This window comes from Corvus cornix, chromosome 1, assembly GCF_000738735.6.
Source record: "Corvus cornix cornix isolate S_Up_H32 chromosome 1, ASM73873v5, whole genome shotgun sequence".
NCBI lineage: Eukaryota > Metazoa > Chordata > Aves > Passeriformes > Corvidae > Corvus > Corvus cornix.
This window is the reverse complement of record NC_046332.1, coordinates 92,332,673-92,350,261: the sequence shown is the minus strand read 5'-3', so window position 1 is coordinate 92,350,261 and position 17,589 is coordinate 92,332,673. Positions and strand designations below refer to the sequence as shown.

At 37.1% G+C, this 17,589-nt stretch overlaps 1 protein-coding gene across 9 annotated transcripts in view; it reads left to right on the top strand.

Annotated features, from left to right (window-relative positions):
• Nucleotides 1-11,039, top strand: part of ATP11A (ATPase phospholipid transporting 11A) — a 122,405-nt gene extending 111,366 nt beyond the window's left edge. For 4 of the 9 annotated variants that reach the window (XM_039549822.1, XM_019282865.3, XM_019282863.3 and 1 more), the window contains 2 exons: nt 168-333; nt 6,823-11,039. In XM_039549822.1, the coding sequence (XP_039405756.1) occupies nt 168-333; nt 6,823-7,080 (424 nt within the window). In that variant the 3' untranslated portion in view covers nt 7,081-11,039. Of the gene's footprint in view, nt 1-167; nt 334-1,730; nt 1,820-6,822 lie in introns of all 9 variants that reach the window. The other 5 variants (XM_019282870.3, XM_019282869.3, XM_019282868.3 and 2 more) reach the window with 4 other exon arrangements.
• Nucleotides 11,040-17,589: the final 6,550 nt, after the last annotated feature.

The following is a 17,589-nucleotide window of genomic DNA, read 5'->3' as shown; positions in this document are numbered from 1 at the left end:
AGACAGTGCATGTTTAGCTCTCCTTTTGAGAAAACTGGTATGGATGAACTCCCACAAACTGGGAAGCTGAACCTGAAGTATTTAATCACTGGCATAATTCTTGTATTTAACACTATCAGCCTTTCTTTTGTGAAGTGTAATAATTATTTTATCTTTTTTCCTCCCAGGCCTTTTCTCAATTATCAGAGGATGTATTACGTGTTCATGCAAATGCTGTCCAGTGGTCCTGCATGGCTGGGTATAATTCTACTCATAACTGTCAGCCTTCTTCCAGATGTTCTGAAGAAGGTCTTATGCAGGCAGTTGTGGCCTACAGCAACAGAAAGAATCCAGGTAAATAATCTTTCTCATTGTGAAGTTAGGGTTTTTCTTTTTGTATTACAACCTAGGTCAAGGTCAGAGACAAGATTAGAGGAGAGGTTCCCCATCTGTGTTGTCTGAGCAACATGGTGAAAAATGCTGCCTGTTATTTACATGGTGGCAATTAACCTGAATCCTGGGGCAACGCTTGTGCCTCTGTACTAGCAACCACAGGAAAATCAGCTGATGAGGATGGTGGGAGACAGCTACATGGCTCAACATGATTTCTGATTTGAGGAGATAAGGGCAAGGGGATTGGGATCTCTGTAAGGGTAGATAAGAGGCACTTACATCTGATAACATACTGATGCCTGTTAGAAAAACACATGTATTAAAACTTACTCATATCCTATTAATAATTTTTTCCTCTTTTATATTTCAACTTACATTTTGCCTGTTCTGTTCCATTATTTCTACATAAATGTGCCTTGCTGTGCCAATGGGAAGAGGATTTTAAAATCTATTTTCTCCTTTCATCTGATCAGCCCAAAAGGAGAAACTGCTGTGTATCTAAGGCTGGAGAGGAAGCCAGGTTCTGTGGGAAGCATTGGTGCTATGCTTGGGACATGAATAGAAAATGTTTCCTGTGTTTTAACCCCAGTAAACTTTTATATATCATATATTTTAGAATGTGAAGGGCAGTAGAGGTGTTGAACTTTAAACTTAATATTACTGCCCTTGCTCTTTTCAGCCCGTCAGCTGCCACTGGTAGGTTAAAATAATGAGTTACCAATAACAGAAGGGATTAGGTAGCATTTTGATGTTTTAATTGAGAAGGTACTTTGCATTAAGAGGAAAGGAATAAAGGAACTTTGCTACCAAGGAAGATAAAAATTCCCTGTGGTAAAAAAAAGAATGTAGGGGTGTAATAATGCCTCACTTCAGGAAAGAATAAAGAATATAGTAAGAAAGCATTCCCAGGTATATCAGTATTTAGTGGTTTTTCATTTTGAGATCATAGATGTCTCTTTGCCATATATATTACTTGTCCAAGGGCATGACCTCAGTATAGATTCTGAATAGTTAATTTAAACGTCTAAAGAGAGAGAATGAGCAAGGGTTAAGGTAAAGAAACAAGCTACTAAAAAAAAAACCCTAACAAAGTATTGTAGCATTTCTTACAGACATTGTATATTAGTACTGGAAAATGAATCAGTAGTAAAGCAGACTTTGGGCTCAACACTGGCAATATTCATTTTTTAAAATTTAGCAGAAGATCTGTGACTTTTAACCAGTTGTATCGCTTGTGTTTCTTCTTCCCTCTCTTTGTTTCTTCTGTCTTCCAATCCGCTTTGCCTAAATAACTGCTACCTTGCTTTAAACATAAATGATGTGCTCGGTTGCTTCCTACAATCTTCTGGGGAAATCAGACTAGACATCAGTGCCTTTCTGTTGAGCAGTCCACCATCTTTATGCTTTCTCAGACTTCAAGCAGTCTAAGTTTCTAATGGAACAAAAGGTGACTTTTTTCTGCCTTTCTGCATGCTTGGCCATTTCATTCAAAGGACAGTTAAAGAGTTTATAATCAGAAGTTATTTACCATACTCATTATCTCCATTTGTGATTCATATCAACTATATTTTGAGGAATACTTTTTGGTATAGTTTTTTCCTTCTGTGTATCTCAAAGATTGTGTGAATTGTTGTCACAGTCCATCACTGTCACTATCAATATTTGTCACTTTTCTTGCTGCGTTTTACAGAATGTTTCTGCCTCAGGAATCTACGATTCTTATATCCCCATTTTAATCATTGGACTGTCTATAGGCGAATGCATGTTTTGTTTCCATTGTACCAATAAGTAGGATAGTGGCCACACAAACAAGTGATAATTCTGATTAGGCTGATGTTACTAGCATCATACAGAAAATGTGATACTGGAAACCGCTTAAGCAGTCTTTGGAATATATTAATGTATTTTCTCTGCTGCTAGAAAACGCAGCTTTTTTTCTTTTTCCAGCATGCATTTTGAAACTGAGCTTTCCTTATGTTCCCTTTTATGAAATTCTGTGCTCTTTCTAGAAATAAAACAGCTCAAGATCTGAAAGTTTATGACATTATTTAATAGAAAAGTAGAAGAAATGCTAGTAAATCTTGTTTACCCTACAGTCTGCAAGAAAACTGTTTTTTACTTAATATTCAGAGACTGTTGGTTTCCATTGCAGATTTTATATCTTTATTTCTTAAGTGGTTAAGATAAAAAATATATTTCCTCCTTCTTTCCCTCTCAAGAATATATAGTCAATAAAATTTACTGTAATTATATAAGTCAGAGGGAAAATACAGTTTGTTTCACTATCAAAAATTCTGACTAAAATTGTCTCTTAAGTGCCTTAGGATTGGTTTGAACTGAGCTTATAAATAGCTATTTTTAAATGTACTGCATTCCTAAAAGTTATATTGCTTTCTTTATAATAAATGGGCTTCTGGAACAATTGAAAAGATTAACATAGGACTAGTGACCATTTCCCAGGTTACTAAATTAGTTCTACTTAGGCAATGAGAATGCATAAAGCCTTTGAAGTAGTTCTTCTGAATTTTTCAGTTATTTGAGAGTCACTCCAGTGTGTGGTGAGCGATTGTTTACCATCATTAACATTCAGATGTTTTTAAAGATACCACATATAGTTCTGGAATTTTTTCAGAGAGCTTTTCAGTGATATATATACACATACAGACATATATGTGTATACACATACATGTATGTACATACAAGTATATGTATATATATGTGCATGTATATTGGTATTGATATATATACATATATGAGCTGTTGTCTTTCTTGGGCTAAAACATTAATTCTGCAAAAGCTTTGGAGGAATCTGTTGCCTTTTGGTAATTTTGGTGAAAATCTGCTTATTTCTTATACATGTATTCTCTGCAACTCTGGCTTAATGACACGAACTGAATTTTGTGCTTTAACTGGTAATTGTGCAGTTTCTCTTTCTTTATACTTTTAGTAGCAGAAGTTCAGCCGCCTTGTTAGAGAAAATATAAATTCAATTTAAGTTATCCTATTTCCAACTTTATAATTTTTGCTTTGATTGACAGTGTCTCAGCAATGGCAAGTATTTGGTAGCTGAAATACCAGGTGTTTAGTTCCTGACCTGTAAATGACTTCTGTACTTTCATCCCTTTTTAAGAAATATTTTTCTTTTTCTCTGTTTTTGACTGATGATTTTTTACTTCGCTTTCACTCAGTCACAAGCTTGGGCCATCAGCCATGTTATGAGATCTTTACCCTTTGCCACGCCTGGAGAAACCCAAAGCGGTCTTTTTGCTTGGGGAAGCTTCTCTGGGGATTCATCATTCTTCTGTTCCTCAATGGGCTTAGCTGCTGTTGAACAACTGCACTGGGCGCTCAGAAAATTGGTCACCAGCAAACTGCTGCCTTTGTCACATGTCAGGCTCCTCCTCTGTGGAAAGCAAAGCAATGGATCTTGCTGTTGCAGTATTTGAATCCTGTGGACGAAGTTTCCTTGGCAACTCCCTGGCCTTCTCTGCCCACAGTGTAATGACTAAGCTGTAAGTCAGCCTTCATTAGCACTGGCCCCACCAGCTCCCTGTGGGGCACTCCCTTCAGTATGCTGGTTGTTCTGGGGAGTAGTGAAGCAGGATGTCCACTCCTTAATGTAGAATCAATTTGGCCTTGTTGTATCACAGGCTCCTCTCCCATGCAGTGCAGGTTATTCTTAGAGGGGCAGGACACACAGCCCACAGTACTTAGTCAGTTTAGTGCTTTTGGAATAATTTTTTAACAGAGTTTGAAATTGAATTAAAAACACCCTCAAGCGATTAGTCTCAGGATCCAGAAATAGAAACCGTGTTTTACACTGGATAACCTTTCCTTTTTAAATCTATCAAAAAGTCCATCACTTTTACAGGGCTTTGCTATAAGAGTTACCAAATGGTACAGTTCATTCACATTTCTTGTATTCAGCAAGAGTCTCACTGTCTTTCCTCATCCTTGCAGAAGAGTATGAGACATAAAACAGTCCTAAATGCACTGGCGAGCAGCGATGGGCCACTTCTTGAAGGAAATCTTTCAGCTTCCGAGCCATAATTAGATCAAAGCTAGGTAACAGTACTGTACGTGTTGCCAATTTGGATTAATTTCTATTTACAAAATTTGTGCTATTTACAAATCAACTGTTTCCTCCAGAGTTTTTGATGTACTTTATCAGTATTAATATAAAATCATTATGTTTTACTTGGAGAGCCTAGTTTTTGCAAGAGATGTTCCACACCACAGGTAAGATCTTTTTGTCTCAGAAACTTAATCGTGTAAAGCAAACCAATAAATCAATGTACCCATATTTATGTCCTGTAAATATATTGTATTATGTATAGGTGCTGTGTGACATTTCTTCTATCAGAACTGCAGTCATTTTTGCAGTGGGTACTCACATTACACTACAGTGTCATACAGTCAGAGGTTATTCTTACCCACGAGCAGTTTATCCATCATCTTTCATGTTCTTGAATACGTATATAGACCAAATGCAGATGGTAACATGTGAAGATAATCATAGCAAGTTACTTGTGAATAGGACCTTGGATCAGAAGACTGGGGCTGTGCATCTGACAGTGTCTGCCACAGTGCTGTGTTCTGTACAGACTAGGGCATTGCTGTGTCACTGCCTCAGGTCAAGAGAGAAGCATGATAGTTTAGCCAAATGTCTGAGAAAACAGCAGGAGTGGTGAACTAAATTCCCCAAATATTAGGCCAGCAGAACGAAGTTCTCTGCTTTACATCATCTCCTTGCTATGCTATACTGATTAGACGAACAAGTAAGAAGGTACACTCTTTGCTCTAATGATTCCCACCTGGATGCCATGACTGTTCCAGTCCCTTTGTGCTCTCCTGACCCCAAAAGCTGCACATGAGGAATTAAGTGAAGGTGCAAAGTTAGCAGTATGTGAAAAGGACAAATGTCATGTGCTCTGTGTGCTGTAGGACTTTAAAGTAGCCCGAAGGTAGCTAAAGTAGCTGACTTGCTTTTAATGACTGTTGGACAAGTAGCAGTAAAAAACCCCAACTTCCTTGACTAGATTCAGGCTTGGTAAAGGTTCTTGCCTTGGAGCCCTGTGTAGAAAAAAGCATTTTATTTTTAGAACTATCTATGGTAACTAAAATGCTTCACTTTCTAGCTGAAAGAATAGGAAAGTTAGTTACCAAACTGTATGACTACTCCATCTTACATTTCCAAAGCACATCTTCTACCCCGTTGCCTGATTTTTCTGTATTAATGTTGCTGTTTGGTCTATATGTGTTTAAAAGAACCCAGGCCTCACTGTGGTGAGCGGTTCAGGATAGTTTTGTGGCCTTTCCAAGAGTATCTTTTTAAGAGTACTTTCAGATTGCTCTTGGTTATGCAAGAGTAATGTTTCAAGCTTGTGATTGGCATTAAAATGTAATGTTACATTTCAGCCAAAGTTCTATAAGCTACATCATTAATATTTACTTTGTGCTTTTGTCCTTTTGCTCCTGTGTTCTGATTAACAGCAAAGAAGGAAGGAGATGATTAAGAATAGAGGATTAACTGGTTTATATAGCATTCATGGAGAGACTGATGAATAACGTCGCTTTGAACCATGCTTATAATGCATTTATATGTTATATACCATCACAAAACCTCCACACCTCTATACCTGGAAATTATATGTGCATTTAGTGAGAAGAATTTCATAAACTCATTGGGAAAAGTGCTGTGCTAGTTTTCTTTCAGTTTGTGCACATGGTCCAAGGTCTTGTCATGCAGCCATGATGTTCTGTAGTCCTGAGCATTTACTGGGTGGAAGTGCCAATTCTGCCAGAGTGTGGACCGATTATATGAGAAAGATAAATTTTAATGGGCAATTAGACCAAGATAGTATTGTGATGTACAGTATAAATTGCCTGTATAGATACTACATGTAACCTAAGCAAGTTCAAAATTCAATACTGCTTAGAACTACAAAGCAAGTTCATTAAATCTCTGGAATGTTCATCTGTTAGCACAAACTGACTGTAAAGAATTTCCTCTCTTTGGAAGTACAGGGCAAAGTACTTGAATCTGTTCTGTCTTAAAATTCCACATAAGAAGTTCAGAGATAAAAAGATGTACCAGGAGAAATTCCAAAATGAAACATAACCTTGATTTAAAACACTTTCATTTGAAAGCAGGCCTCTGTGTCTTTATCCCTTCTCTAAAAAGCCCATTATCAGGTTAGAAATTAAGTGTAAAATCATGCCTGGTTCTGTAGGTCTTAATATAAAACTAACTGTGTTGAAACTGGTTGATTGCAAAACAACATGAGGGGGATTATACTTTCACATGAAACAAATAGCCAGAGTGGTCATCTAGGGAAAGGTATCATTATACCAAGGGGACAGTGGCCCTATGAAAGAAAACAATTATATGCTTTTGCTTCCAAGATCGTCTATTTACTGTGTATTTGTTTCTTTTTTTCCCTTTAACAGAATGCATCGAGGCACTGTCGGGAGCACATCTCAGAATTTACACCTCTCACCTGTCTGAAAAGCCCAAGATACAGGAGCAGTGACTGCAGCAATTCCCCAGCAAGAAGGTCTAATTCTCATTCTAAAAAAGTGATGTTTACGCAGTGGAAAGGCATTGATTATTCAGTACTTCCATCTGTCTTTGGCTATTCAAATAAGCATTGCCATTCCAGTGCAGGCTACCACTACAGTGGGTCAGGTTTGGAAACGTCCATATGACGGAACACCGAGTCAAGCCTTTAAAAACTGTGGTTTTGTTTATTTCTTTTTTCAGGAAACAGACATGTCACAGAAAATATTAAACTAGATGTGGCTTTTGCAGTCTGAGGTATTGTTGAGACAAACAGGATCAAGAGCTAGAAGTATGAACCCTTCCAGGCCAATAGGCCTCTTTTTATGTTTTGACCTATTGGAGCAATGAACAATCTGCACAGTCTGGTACTGTGACATTGGTAGCACTAAAAATTTTCTTCATCCTGTGTCAAGACTTCTGTGCATTTACTACTTCTGTCATCTTTAGTGATTTTCTTTGTTACTTGAAGTGCATAGTTTCAGTCAGATCAACAGTTTTAGTTTTCAGCCAGAAGCAATGATCTCAGTTATCTCAAATGAAAGTCTCCTAAAGCATATTTAACAAATGCTGTTTCTGATTGTCCTCTGTCCTTTTTTCTTTCTTTGCTCTTTCTTTAGAACAAACTGGTGTTTCCTCTGTGCAAATCTGCTTTCAAGAAACACTCTCTAATGTTCACTTCCTTGTAAGTGGCCAAATCAGGGCTATGTATGGTTTTGGTTAGTTTTCCCCTGTAGAAAGATAGGCAAAACAATCCTTGTGTAGAGTATGCACACACAATATGAAGTCAAGTTGGCTGTTATATAGGTAAATATCACCAATGTTGGTATCTACATGTAAACTGAATGTAAGCATTTTGCCTAAAACATCTTTGAATTTGTCAAAGATGCACATTACCTGGTGTTCCCACTTCCTATCCCTGTGATTGTAAAATATATATAGCAGAAAGTATTATATATTAAGCTTTTTTTGACACAGTTTGTTGGGTTTTTTCCTTAAAAGAAGAAAAGCTGTTTTTCTGGATGAGTATCTTCTACTATCTTGATTTATCCTCTTAATATTGATTTTTTTTGTGTGTATGCATGTATGGTTAGATACTGGCTAATGGGCTTGGTAGATGTATTACGAAGCACACAACCATTAGCTTTTTGCAAGCAAACCACGAGGTGGCACACAGCTGTTGACTAACAGTTGAACCACAGTTGGGATATAGAAACTAGTTTGATTGCAATGATTCTGTTTGAATTCCCTTAAGAATGACAGCCAACTTGCACTTCTGTTTTCTCTGCTACATTTATGTTACCTTGCAGTAATTCAACTATTAGCTGCATCCTTGTGTTGTTTCTTTAGTCCAGTGTTTTATTTTGGGGTGCAAAAATATCTGAAGGAGTAATCCGATTTCAGTCGATTTCAGCCTGGTGGTTACAACTGGTTAATGGCCATCCTCATTTAATACCTCTGTGAGGACATTAGCTAAAAATTTATTTCAGTGTGAAAACAAAATATTTGTAATCAGACCTGCAGCATTTGTTGGAGACCTGGCCAAGACATTGTTAGTTGTCTTTCATGTGGACAAGGGCGGCAGAGAAAAATTATTTCCCTTTTCGTGTTTTAACAAGAAAAAACAGAGGCAAAATAAGTTTACTTACTACTTTACTTTTTAATAAAAGAAAAATCAACTTACTAGGAAATGTTCCTCACAGTATTCTGAGTAGTTTTTATATTAAACAAACAGTGATTTATTATTAAAATGCCCTGGGTCAAGCAGAGATTGTAAAGTGAGTTATGAAATCTTCAGTATACCAAAGATAACAGAATTTTACGAAGTCTAACAGTGAGCACCACAGATAAAGGTTTTCTATCATTTAACATATAGCACTTTTAAGTTTCAAAGAACGTCCTTATAGCAGTAGCATTTTGAAATACATACACATGTGTGGGTGTGTGTACATGTACTTGCCATTGCAGACTTGAATGTTGGTCAGTTAGAACCGTCCCCTACATAAAACACTGGTGTGTATATTTTTAAGAAGTTAATATGGATATACATTTTATACCAGTAGCAGTGACAAATTTCTTGTGTGTAGTTAACAAATTATTTGTAATGTATTTTTTAGAAATCTTAAAATTGCCTTTGCACTGAAATATTTTTCATACTGTAGCTATTTATAAATCTGTTTTACGCATACATTTGTTAACACACCATTTCTATTTTTTTTAAGTATATGTTTTGAAGGCTTTTTTTATAACTATAAGTTTTGGCCACTTAAATTTAGCTTAGAGTGGAGTCGTGGCTGAATGTTAAAATTCTAATGAATGTCAAATTCGAAATACAGGTCTGTTGCTCTGTGAGTCTCACCCAAGTTATCGATGTTTTGTTGGGATTTGTGGTAGCAGCAATTAGAGCGCTGTACTTGCAGTGCTATATTATAATTGCTAGCTTTTTTTACTCTATTAAGCCTCCTGCTTTTTTACTTTGTGAGTTCTATCTTTTAGCCTTAAATAAGGAAATTTTTGCTTGAAGTTTTTGAAAATGCTGCATTCCTGTTCTGCCTACTAACAAAGCAGTTAATTGCAAACTTCATGTAGCCCTGCACTTAGGTATTGTTGACAACATTGTTCAGGCTGAAACACCTATATATGTGTTTGAGAAATTTTAGTTAAACCTGGCATTTTTTGGAGGAGAAAGAATGCTTGAATTTAAGTGGAAGTTTCTGCTTTGATTTAGCAATACTTTTACCTTTAAAAGTTGGTGCTGTTTGTTTGTTAAAATAGACTGTTTAATGAAATGAACATAAAACATCAACCTCGCTTCATTTGATGTGTTTTTGCTTCAGTCCATGTTACTATTGCCATGTAAACCTAGTCTACTGCAGCAGGTGTTAACTTGGGAGTTTCATTGCAACATATACAAAGATGAAAAAGTAGAAATTAGATCAAAATGCATAAGAGTGTTTTATTATGGGTGGGACACTGAAAGGAGACAAATTTTTATGTATGAAGAAAAAAGAAGAAAGAGGAAAAGTCTAAAAATCTATGTAACCTTCTAACTTGCCTCATTTAAATTGTTGCAGCTTTAACAGCATAATGTCTCCATAACTGCTTCTATAAATGTCTTGAAACTGGTAAGCGCTAACCAAATGTATGTGAAGACTTAGAAAGTATTTCAAGCTTTTTGGCCACAGAAGCTCATATATTCCTGCAGTGGCTTGTGGCAAAAGATCTTTTTTGTTTTACCATGTACAGTAATTGTTTGTTCAGCCACTCAATGTAAAAGCTTACAGTTTACTTTCTTGCTTGCATTAGCCTGTTTGTCTTCACCCAACTGGCTTGCAAAAATAAGAGGACAAAAATAGCTTAATTGAGGAACTGCACTACTTTTCTTTTGGAAGCCAGTGGGATCATTGTGCTCATGCTACTGTCTCTGTTAAAAAAGCTTTAATGGAAATTTGTGAAAGTATTACAAAAGTGAAAACATACATGATTCTACTTTGCAGAATAATCAAAAAATCAGTTTATATAGCTTTAATTTTTTACCTTATGAAAATTCACAGGATTTCAATCTGCATTGTCTCGGACATAAATTCTGTGCTATGTATACTTTGCATTTTAGATGTTCTTTCATGATCTAATGTAAAGTAGAATCTGTGAAAGCTGCTGTATGGGAATGGGGGTAGTTATCTGTGCTTTAAACATTAAAGATGTCTGTAGTCATCAGCACCAAATACTGACACTTATTTTTTAATTGAACAATTTTAGGTGCATTTATTTGAAAATAAATCAGCCTTCAAATCTAATGTTCAGATTATCCTATACTACTTCATTTACTTGATTTGAAGAGTCAGTGTGTGAATACATTACTTGTAAAGTTCTTTTCAGTGCTATTTTTAACTTTTATTTCTGTAGACAACCAAATATACCTTGTTTATATTCAGCCATATTTTGGATCCTTATGTAGAATATATAAGCAGGAGATACAAATCTGCTTGCAATAAATAGAAACATTCAAGACTGGTTTAAGTTTGCTCACAAGTAATTACAATAATTCGAGTATGAATATGAGATGGTTTCATATTAGTCTGTAATAAAATATAAGTATATAACTAAACAGAATGAGTGTTTGATTCTGTTGTTGAGTATGTTTGTAGTCATGCTCATTTCTCATACTGCAGAGGGTCCAGCAGAGCACCACAAAAATGATTAAGGGGACTTGGAGCATCTCTCTTATGAGAGACTGCAGGAGCTGGGCGTGCTTAGTCTAGAGAAGAGTGAGAGGAGATCTCATCAACACATATAAATATCTCAAAGGTGGGTGCCAAGAGGATGGTGCCAGGCTCTTTTCGGCATTGCCCAGTGACAGGACAAGGAGCAGTGGCCATTAACTAAAACACAAAAAAGTTTCACCTCAACATGAGGAAGAACTTCTTTACATTGAGAGTGGCAGAGCACTGAACAGGCTGCCCAGGGGGCTCGTGGAGTCTCCCTCTCTGGAGACGTTCAAAACCCACCTGGACACATTCCTGTGTAATCTGCTCTAGGGGACCCTGCTTTGGTAGGGGAGTTGGACAAAATTATCTCCAGAGGTCCCTTCCAACCCTGCCAGTTCTGTAATTCTGTGATTTTCAGAGTGTATGTAGTCAGCTAAAAAAGCAAGCTAACAAAAGGAAATTCAAAGAAGGGCTGGAACATGAACTGGGGGGTGCACTTCCCATAATAAAGGTTTCAGAGGAATGAGATTGTATTTATATGAAATTTTTATCTTAATAATACAAGAATGCTGTACCTATCTTCCTTTAGTATATCAAGAAATTTTGTGTTTCTACATCTAGAGAAGGTAGTTTGAAGGGCATAGGTAAATATGGAAGATGTTTTTCCCTTTATTCATGCAAAGAATAAAAAAAAAGCATAAATTGCAATTAGATGTTACATTGAAACTGGTTTTGAAAAAAAATAATGTGATGATGTATCTGGATTTCAGGAAGAGCACAGTACCAATACAGACACGTTACCACACAACTTTTTATTTTGCACATAAAAATACATTTACTTTTTTAAAGGAAAAAAGGATAGAAAATAATTTAAGTGCTGAACAATAATCTAAATCAAATACTATGTGTTTTCCATTATCTCTTAAGTTATGCTCTTTTATTAAGTTACATTATAGAATTAATTGAAAACTATTTTTTATATTCTACATTGAGGCTACACTTTTTTCTGCCATATGCAACACTGCTCTATAAAATCATTCCTGAAGGTTATCTTGATATGAAGTGAGGTAGGTTGGAGACAGACCGAAGTTCCTTGGTTTTGTTTTTTGAATATTCCAATTTGCTCTGAAGAAATTTAGAAACAGTATTTGACTGTTCTGTTAAAGCTTTGTTGTTGTGCATTTCCACTGCACATACAGGTATATTAATCTTCATCTTATTCAAATGCCTAAAGCAAAACCCATACCCATTTAAAGGCTTCATTTACACTAGGAAGTGATAAGATAGGGATAAAACCAAATATATCCATTAACTTCCTTCATTATACAGATCAGTTTATCAGGTGCCTAATGTCCCCATCTATGTTTAAAAGTTTTTTAAAAGAAAATTGCACTGTGTGAGCTTTCTTTTTTAACAGGCAAGTCTGCAGTAAATGAATAATGTTGAGTCTTAATAATTTGTTTGTTTTCCATTTAAAGGTGACAAATAGCACCCAGTTTTAAACCACCAAAAGGCTTCTTGTTTCCCATTATTAATTTCAGTTAAGAAATCTCATGGTGCATTATGCTTTTAAAAATACATAGGATGCAGTGTCCTACTAGGTTCAGAGGCTTCCTATTTCAGGGAGAACTGTTGGGTCTCTCCTTATTTAATGTGGGAAAAACTGATGTGTTTTTCTTCCTAACAAGGAAAGCAATGTAAATATTTTTTTTCAAAAAGTACATCAACAACTTACCTTGAGATTTCAGATATCTCTTGTAAAGATACTTCATGCTGACATGTTAGCCAAATCTGAAAGCTCTGAATCTTTCAGTCTAATAAACACTGGGTTCTAGAAGAGAAGGAAAACAAATCCGGGTCCAAGGATCAAACCATCAAGTGGTATGCTGACTTTTATTTCAGAAAATACTTCCGACCAAGTAGCCAGCCTAGAAGAACATTTTTCTAGGAAGTACTGAACAGGTTGCTCCTAGAATGAATAAAATTGCATAGCCAGAGAACGCTGTCAGTTAAATTGAAATCTAATTGTTTATTCCCAGCTATGAACAGGTAGTGTGTGTAATTTTATTCTGACTAAATTATAGCCCAGAAAGAAATACCTCTCCTCCTGAGGGATTTCAGGACCAAGACCACAAAACACTGATGCACGGATACAGCTCAGTAACAGCTGGGATTCACTTGGCTTTTAAGTGGCTTTTCTCAGAAAGTCCAAATTATGTATTAGTTTAGCACAAAAAGCCATGTTTGTGCATCATTGTGCTGAAAGGAACTGGTCCAGATGGGAAAAAGCTGAAGATAGTAGATAGTAGTTCCACTGTAGATAGTACTGGAACATGAGTCAGGCTTCTCTCTGTCTTCTCAAATATGGCCCACAGCAGATGATTTGGGATCCACCTTTCTTGAACTGTCCATTTGGAGTTTAACTACTGTTTCAAGCTTTAATGCCTGCTCAACTCTTGTTCTTGCTACAGGTAGAAAAAGTATGTTTACATTTCCCCTTACTTACCTCTTACCTGACATGCTGGTGTACCTCCCTTTCCCCTAGAAGTCTGTTTAACATACCATGCTTAATTCTGAAAGGAAAAAAAACATTCCTTTTATGTTTAAGCAGTGATCTCTCTTTTTCATGCTCTCTCAGAGGAGCATTCAGCAGGCAAACCAGCAAATCTGAAGCAACATGGTCACCAGTACAATGGTTACTTAAGTTGCTTTTACACAAAAAGTACTTGAACACATGCACATAAACACCACAAACTCTGTGTCCCCCCCATCTCATGTGGGAGATTATCACTCATCTTCATCCTGCTTTTCCCAGGCTTCTTTCTCAGCAAATTATCTCTCAAGGTAAGCTCATCCATCCTTTTTCTTTATGGAAATTGGGTATGTTCCGGAAATTAACCTTCTCCCTATTGAGTCCATTCATGCAAATTGTTCCAAAAGGATACATGGTCTCATGGGACTTACTTAATTTTTTTCTTTATAAAAAATTGTAACTTGAAGGTATTGGGGAAAAAAAGGAATTCTTAACCCACTTAATTTATTGCAAACTACCTGTGTCCTACAATTTTGTCTTTACAAGAGAAAAGGGTCTGTTTTCATACATACCCGAAGATTTTAAGCTAACATAAAAAGGGAATGGCTATTTAAATTCTAACGCCACTGCCACCAAGGAAATTCTTATCCATATCCAAAAGATAAATTTCACTCTGATTTCCTGCTGATCTGGTTCTGCATCAATCATGATTATGTCCCTCAATTAACTTTGGGAAATACGCCATTATCCTGAGTCCATGAATATTTCCATATCCTAGCTGAATAATATTCATGCACTCAACTTTGGCTTCTTATATATCCAGATGTAGTTCATGAGAACCATCTGTCAACATTTTAATTCCAAATGTGTATGAACACTGAAATACAGAAAGTTGAGATATTATCTTAATTTCACTGGCAACTAATCTTCTCATTCAAGAAGGCTCCACCCTGGCTGATTGTTTAAGAGCTGTTGCTAGAAGCTACTTCTGTTCCATAAGGTTAATTGCCAACCAGACTGTTAACTTTTTAACTGTTTCAGTCTATGAAGATTTACATTCCCCTTACATTTCACAGAGATGCACACTTACAAATCCTGATATAATTAATTTTATATCCAGGTATTGAGCCAAGACACTGTTTGGAATTCTACTGGTTTAGGGAGGAAAGTGGATGTAGTGCAAAAAGCCCGGACTACTGCTGCCAGGCACTATAAATCCCACGATACTCTTGTCACTGATGTGTTTTCTCATCTACATGTGGACACCGCAGGTGTTATATGAAAGTATGTCAGCTTGGGAGTTAGGAAAGTTAATTAGAGTGCATAAAAATAAATCTCACTTCCACAGAAGAGTTCAGGCATCCTCTCATGTGGATTGACCTGTAAATCTGATGAATGTCCATTTGAACATTTGCCTGCACCTCACCTTTTACGTTACTGCTCACAGATATTTAATCTTACTGCCATGTCACACCACTCTTCTAATAGTGTTCACGGGTTGCAAATCCATTTATTCTCTACCACCACACCAGATGTACTCAAAACTAATATGCTCTACTAATATTTTAAAAGAAAGTCCATGGTTTTTGTTCAGTCCCAAACAATTTCTTTACTATGAGTCTTCATCATTTTGTTTCAGTTGTTTCATGGCGCACAGCCCAAAACTCTGATTATGTTTCCCACGGAACAAGACAGCAGCACCTATGACTTTGAAATCCCTGCCTCACATACTGCAGACCAAAGCACACCATGTTTCTAGTCCCAGGAACTTTTCCAGTCCCCTCTCCCTCTCTGCCTCTTCTCTGCACAAGCAGAATTAAGTGGGAGTTGTGTATTTGAACAACTCAACATCAAAATATGATCCAAGAAGTCAAATGTGAGGTTCAGGTTCGGGCACTTACAGCTGTTTGTGTTCAATGCAGGTGTCAAAACTCCCATTACAGCCAGCAGGAGATTTCCTGTTGGGTAGTCACTGAAAGTAAAAACAAATAGTACCTGCAACACATTTTTAATCATGACATTCAGCCCAAGTTCTTTAACGTGTACTGTATTTATTTGTGTATGTTTGCATTTACTATCTAATTTACTGAACATAAGCACAGTGATTTCAATTTTTTTTTAAGCTCTTGGGGAAGCTAAGAAGATAAGCAACCAGAAGGGAGAGAAAACATACATGCCAAAGGATGTTCTGCATTCATGACAAAGAAAAAATCCCATAGAATATTCTTGGTGCCTTCTGTCACTATGACAACAAAGACACAGAGACACAAAATTTGAAATGTGAATAGCAAAGGTAGAATTTGGGGCTCTTGCACAAGCCATTAGCAGGATGGACTTACAGCTTTGTCCTCCCACATGATTTTTGTTGCTTGTGGCCCTGTCCCCAGTACACATATTAGGACTCATTTATTTAGCTGACAAGGTCGGACCTTGCAGCCTAAAGTTGTAGAGTTTTGTAGGACCTAAGCATCTTCAGCGTCCCAAATCTCTAGCCAGGGGATCTTCCTTCCATTTAGACACTTGGGGCTACAGGCAGATCCCCTAGTCCTCCCAATACCTTTAACAGCTGTGGGACTGCAAGAGACCTCATCTGACTTGTTACCCTGAAAGGAAGGAAGGGAGGAGAGGAAAGAGGATCACATGCTCCACATGTCAGATATGTTTTACAGGCACCAGGAGTGGTGGAAGAGTGATTCTGTGCCAACCACCCAGGTGAACAACAGGACAGATTTTCCATGGCCACTTCCAGCATGAATATTTGCTAAATCAAGATATAGGGAGATGCTTGCCCTGTAGATTTCCCTATACCTGCAGGAAATTACCTTCTGTCTTGTGACAGGCATTTAAAATTGCATTGCTCTTCCAGGCCCTTTCTGGAAGCTCTGCTGTCCAGGGTAGCTATGGCACATCAGCTGCACAAACTGCCTGCTTCTTGCGGCTAATGCTTTCCACAGTGTTGGTTCAATTAGAATGGAAAAGCACAGAAAAATCCTTTCCAGATTTCATAAGGTCAGAAGAGTTTTTTAATCTGCCTTTTTAAAGCCATGTAAATGAGAGGCTTTCTCCACATTAGCTATAGTTTCCCTTGGTCCCTGCTCTTGTTGCTATGGGTTTCCTAGTACCTTCCAATAGGACGGTCCCACCAAAGGATTCTCCTTTTATCACCTGATTTCCTGGAGATAATGTTTGTCCTGGTTTATTCATTCCTCATACATCTTACAAGACTCCAGTGTATCCTCACTTTTGTTCCAGTGACTGATTCAGAGAATTATGACAATAATTGGTAGGGGATTTAAAATGGATGACTTCATCTCCAGAATCCTGTGTGTCTTCACACAAGTAGTGACAAGAAGTCTCGCACTGGACCATCTGGCTTTTAAATCCCAAGCTTGTACACTGTTTTTTGATTAAACGGAGTTCAGGGAGGTCATGAAAGAGCAGTTGGTGTGCAAAGCTTTTACCTTGTAGCTAATTAGCTTTCTTCCTATTCACGGCACATATTTGAGTGGCTTGTCCATTCGATTCCTGCCCAAGCCAGTTCCTTTCCCGTTTGTTATGGCAATTGTCTTTTGTTTCATCAAGAACTCTGGTGGACACAAAAGGAGTATCCAGCCATAACAAGCTGAATCTTCCACTGCACCCTTTGGATAAAATTGAACTTACTATAGGCTAAAAGGACTACCATGGCCTCTGCTGGTACTGCTAGCACATTCAGCTTGAATTTTTCGCCCTAGAGTAACCCTGAAATCAAGAGTCTTTCTGATATTTACGGAGAGACTGGTGTTATTTTTACTGAGTTCTTAGGATTTGTATTAAAGTAAATACTTCATACCAGAGAAAGAAGAATTTCTGGAGATACTTTGCACCATCAGAAAGCAGAGTATGTTTGCAATAGTATTCCCTGAACCTATGAGTCA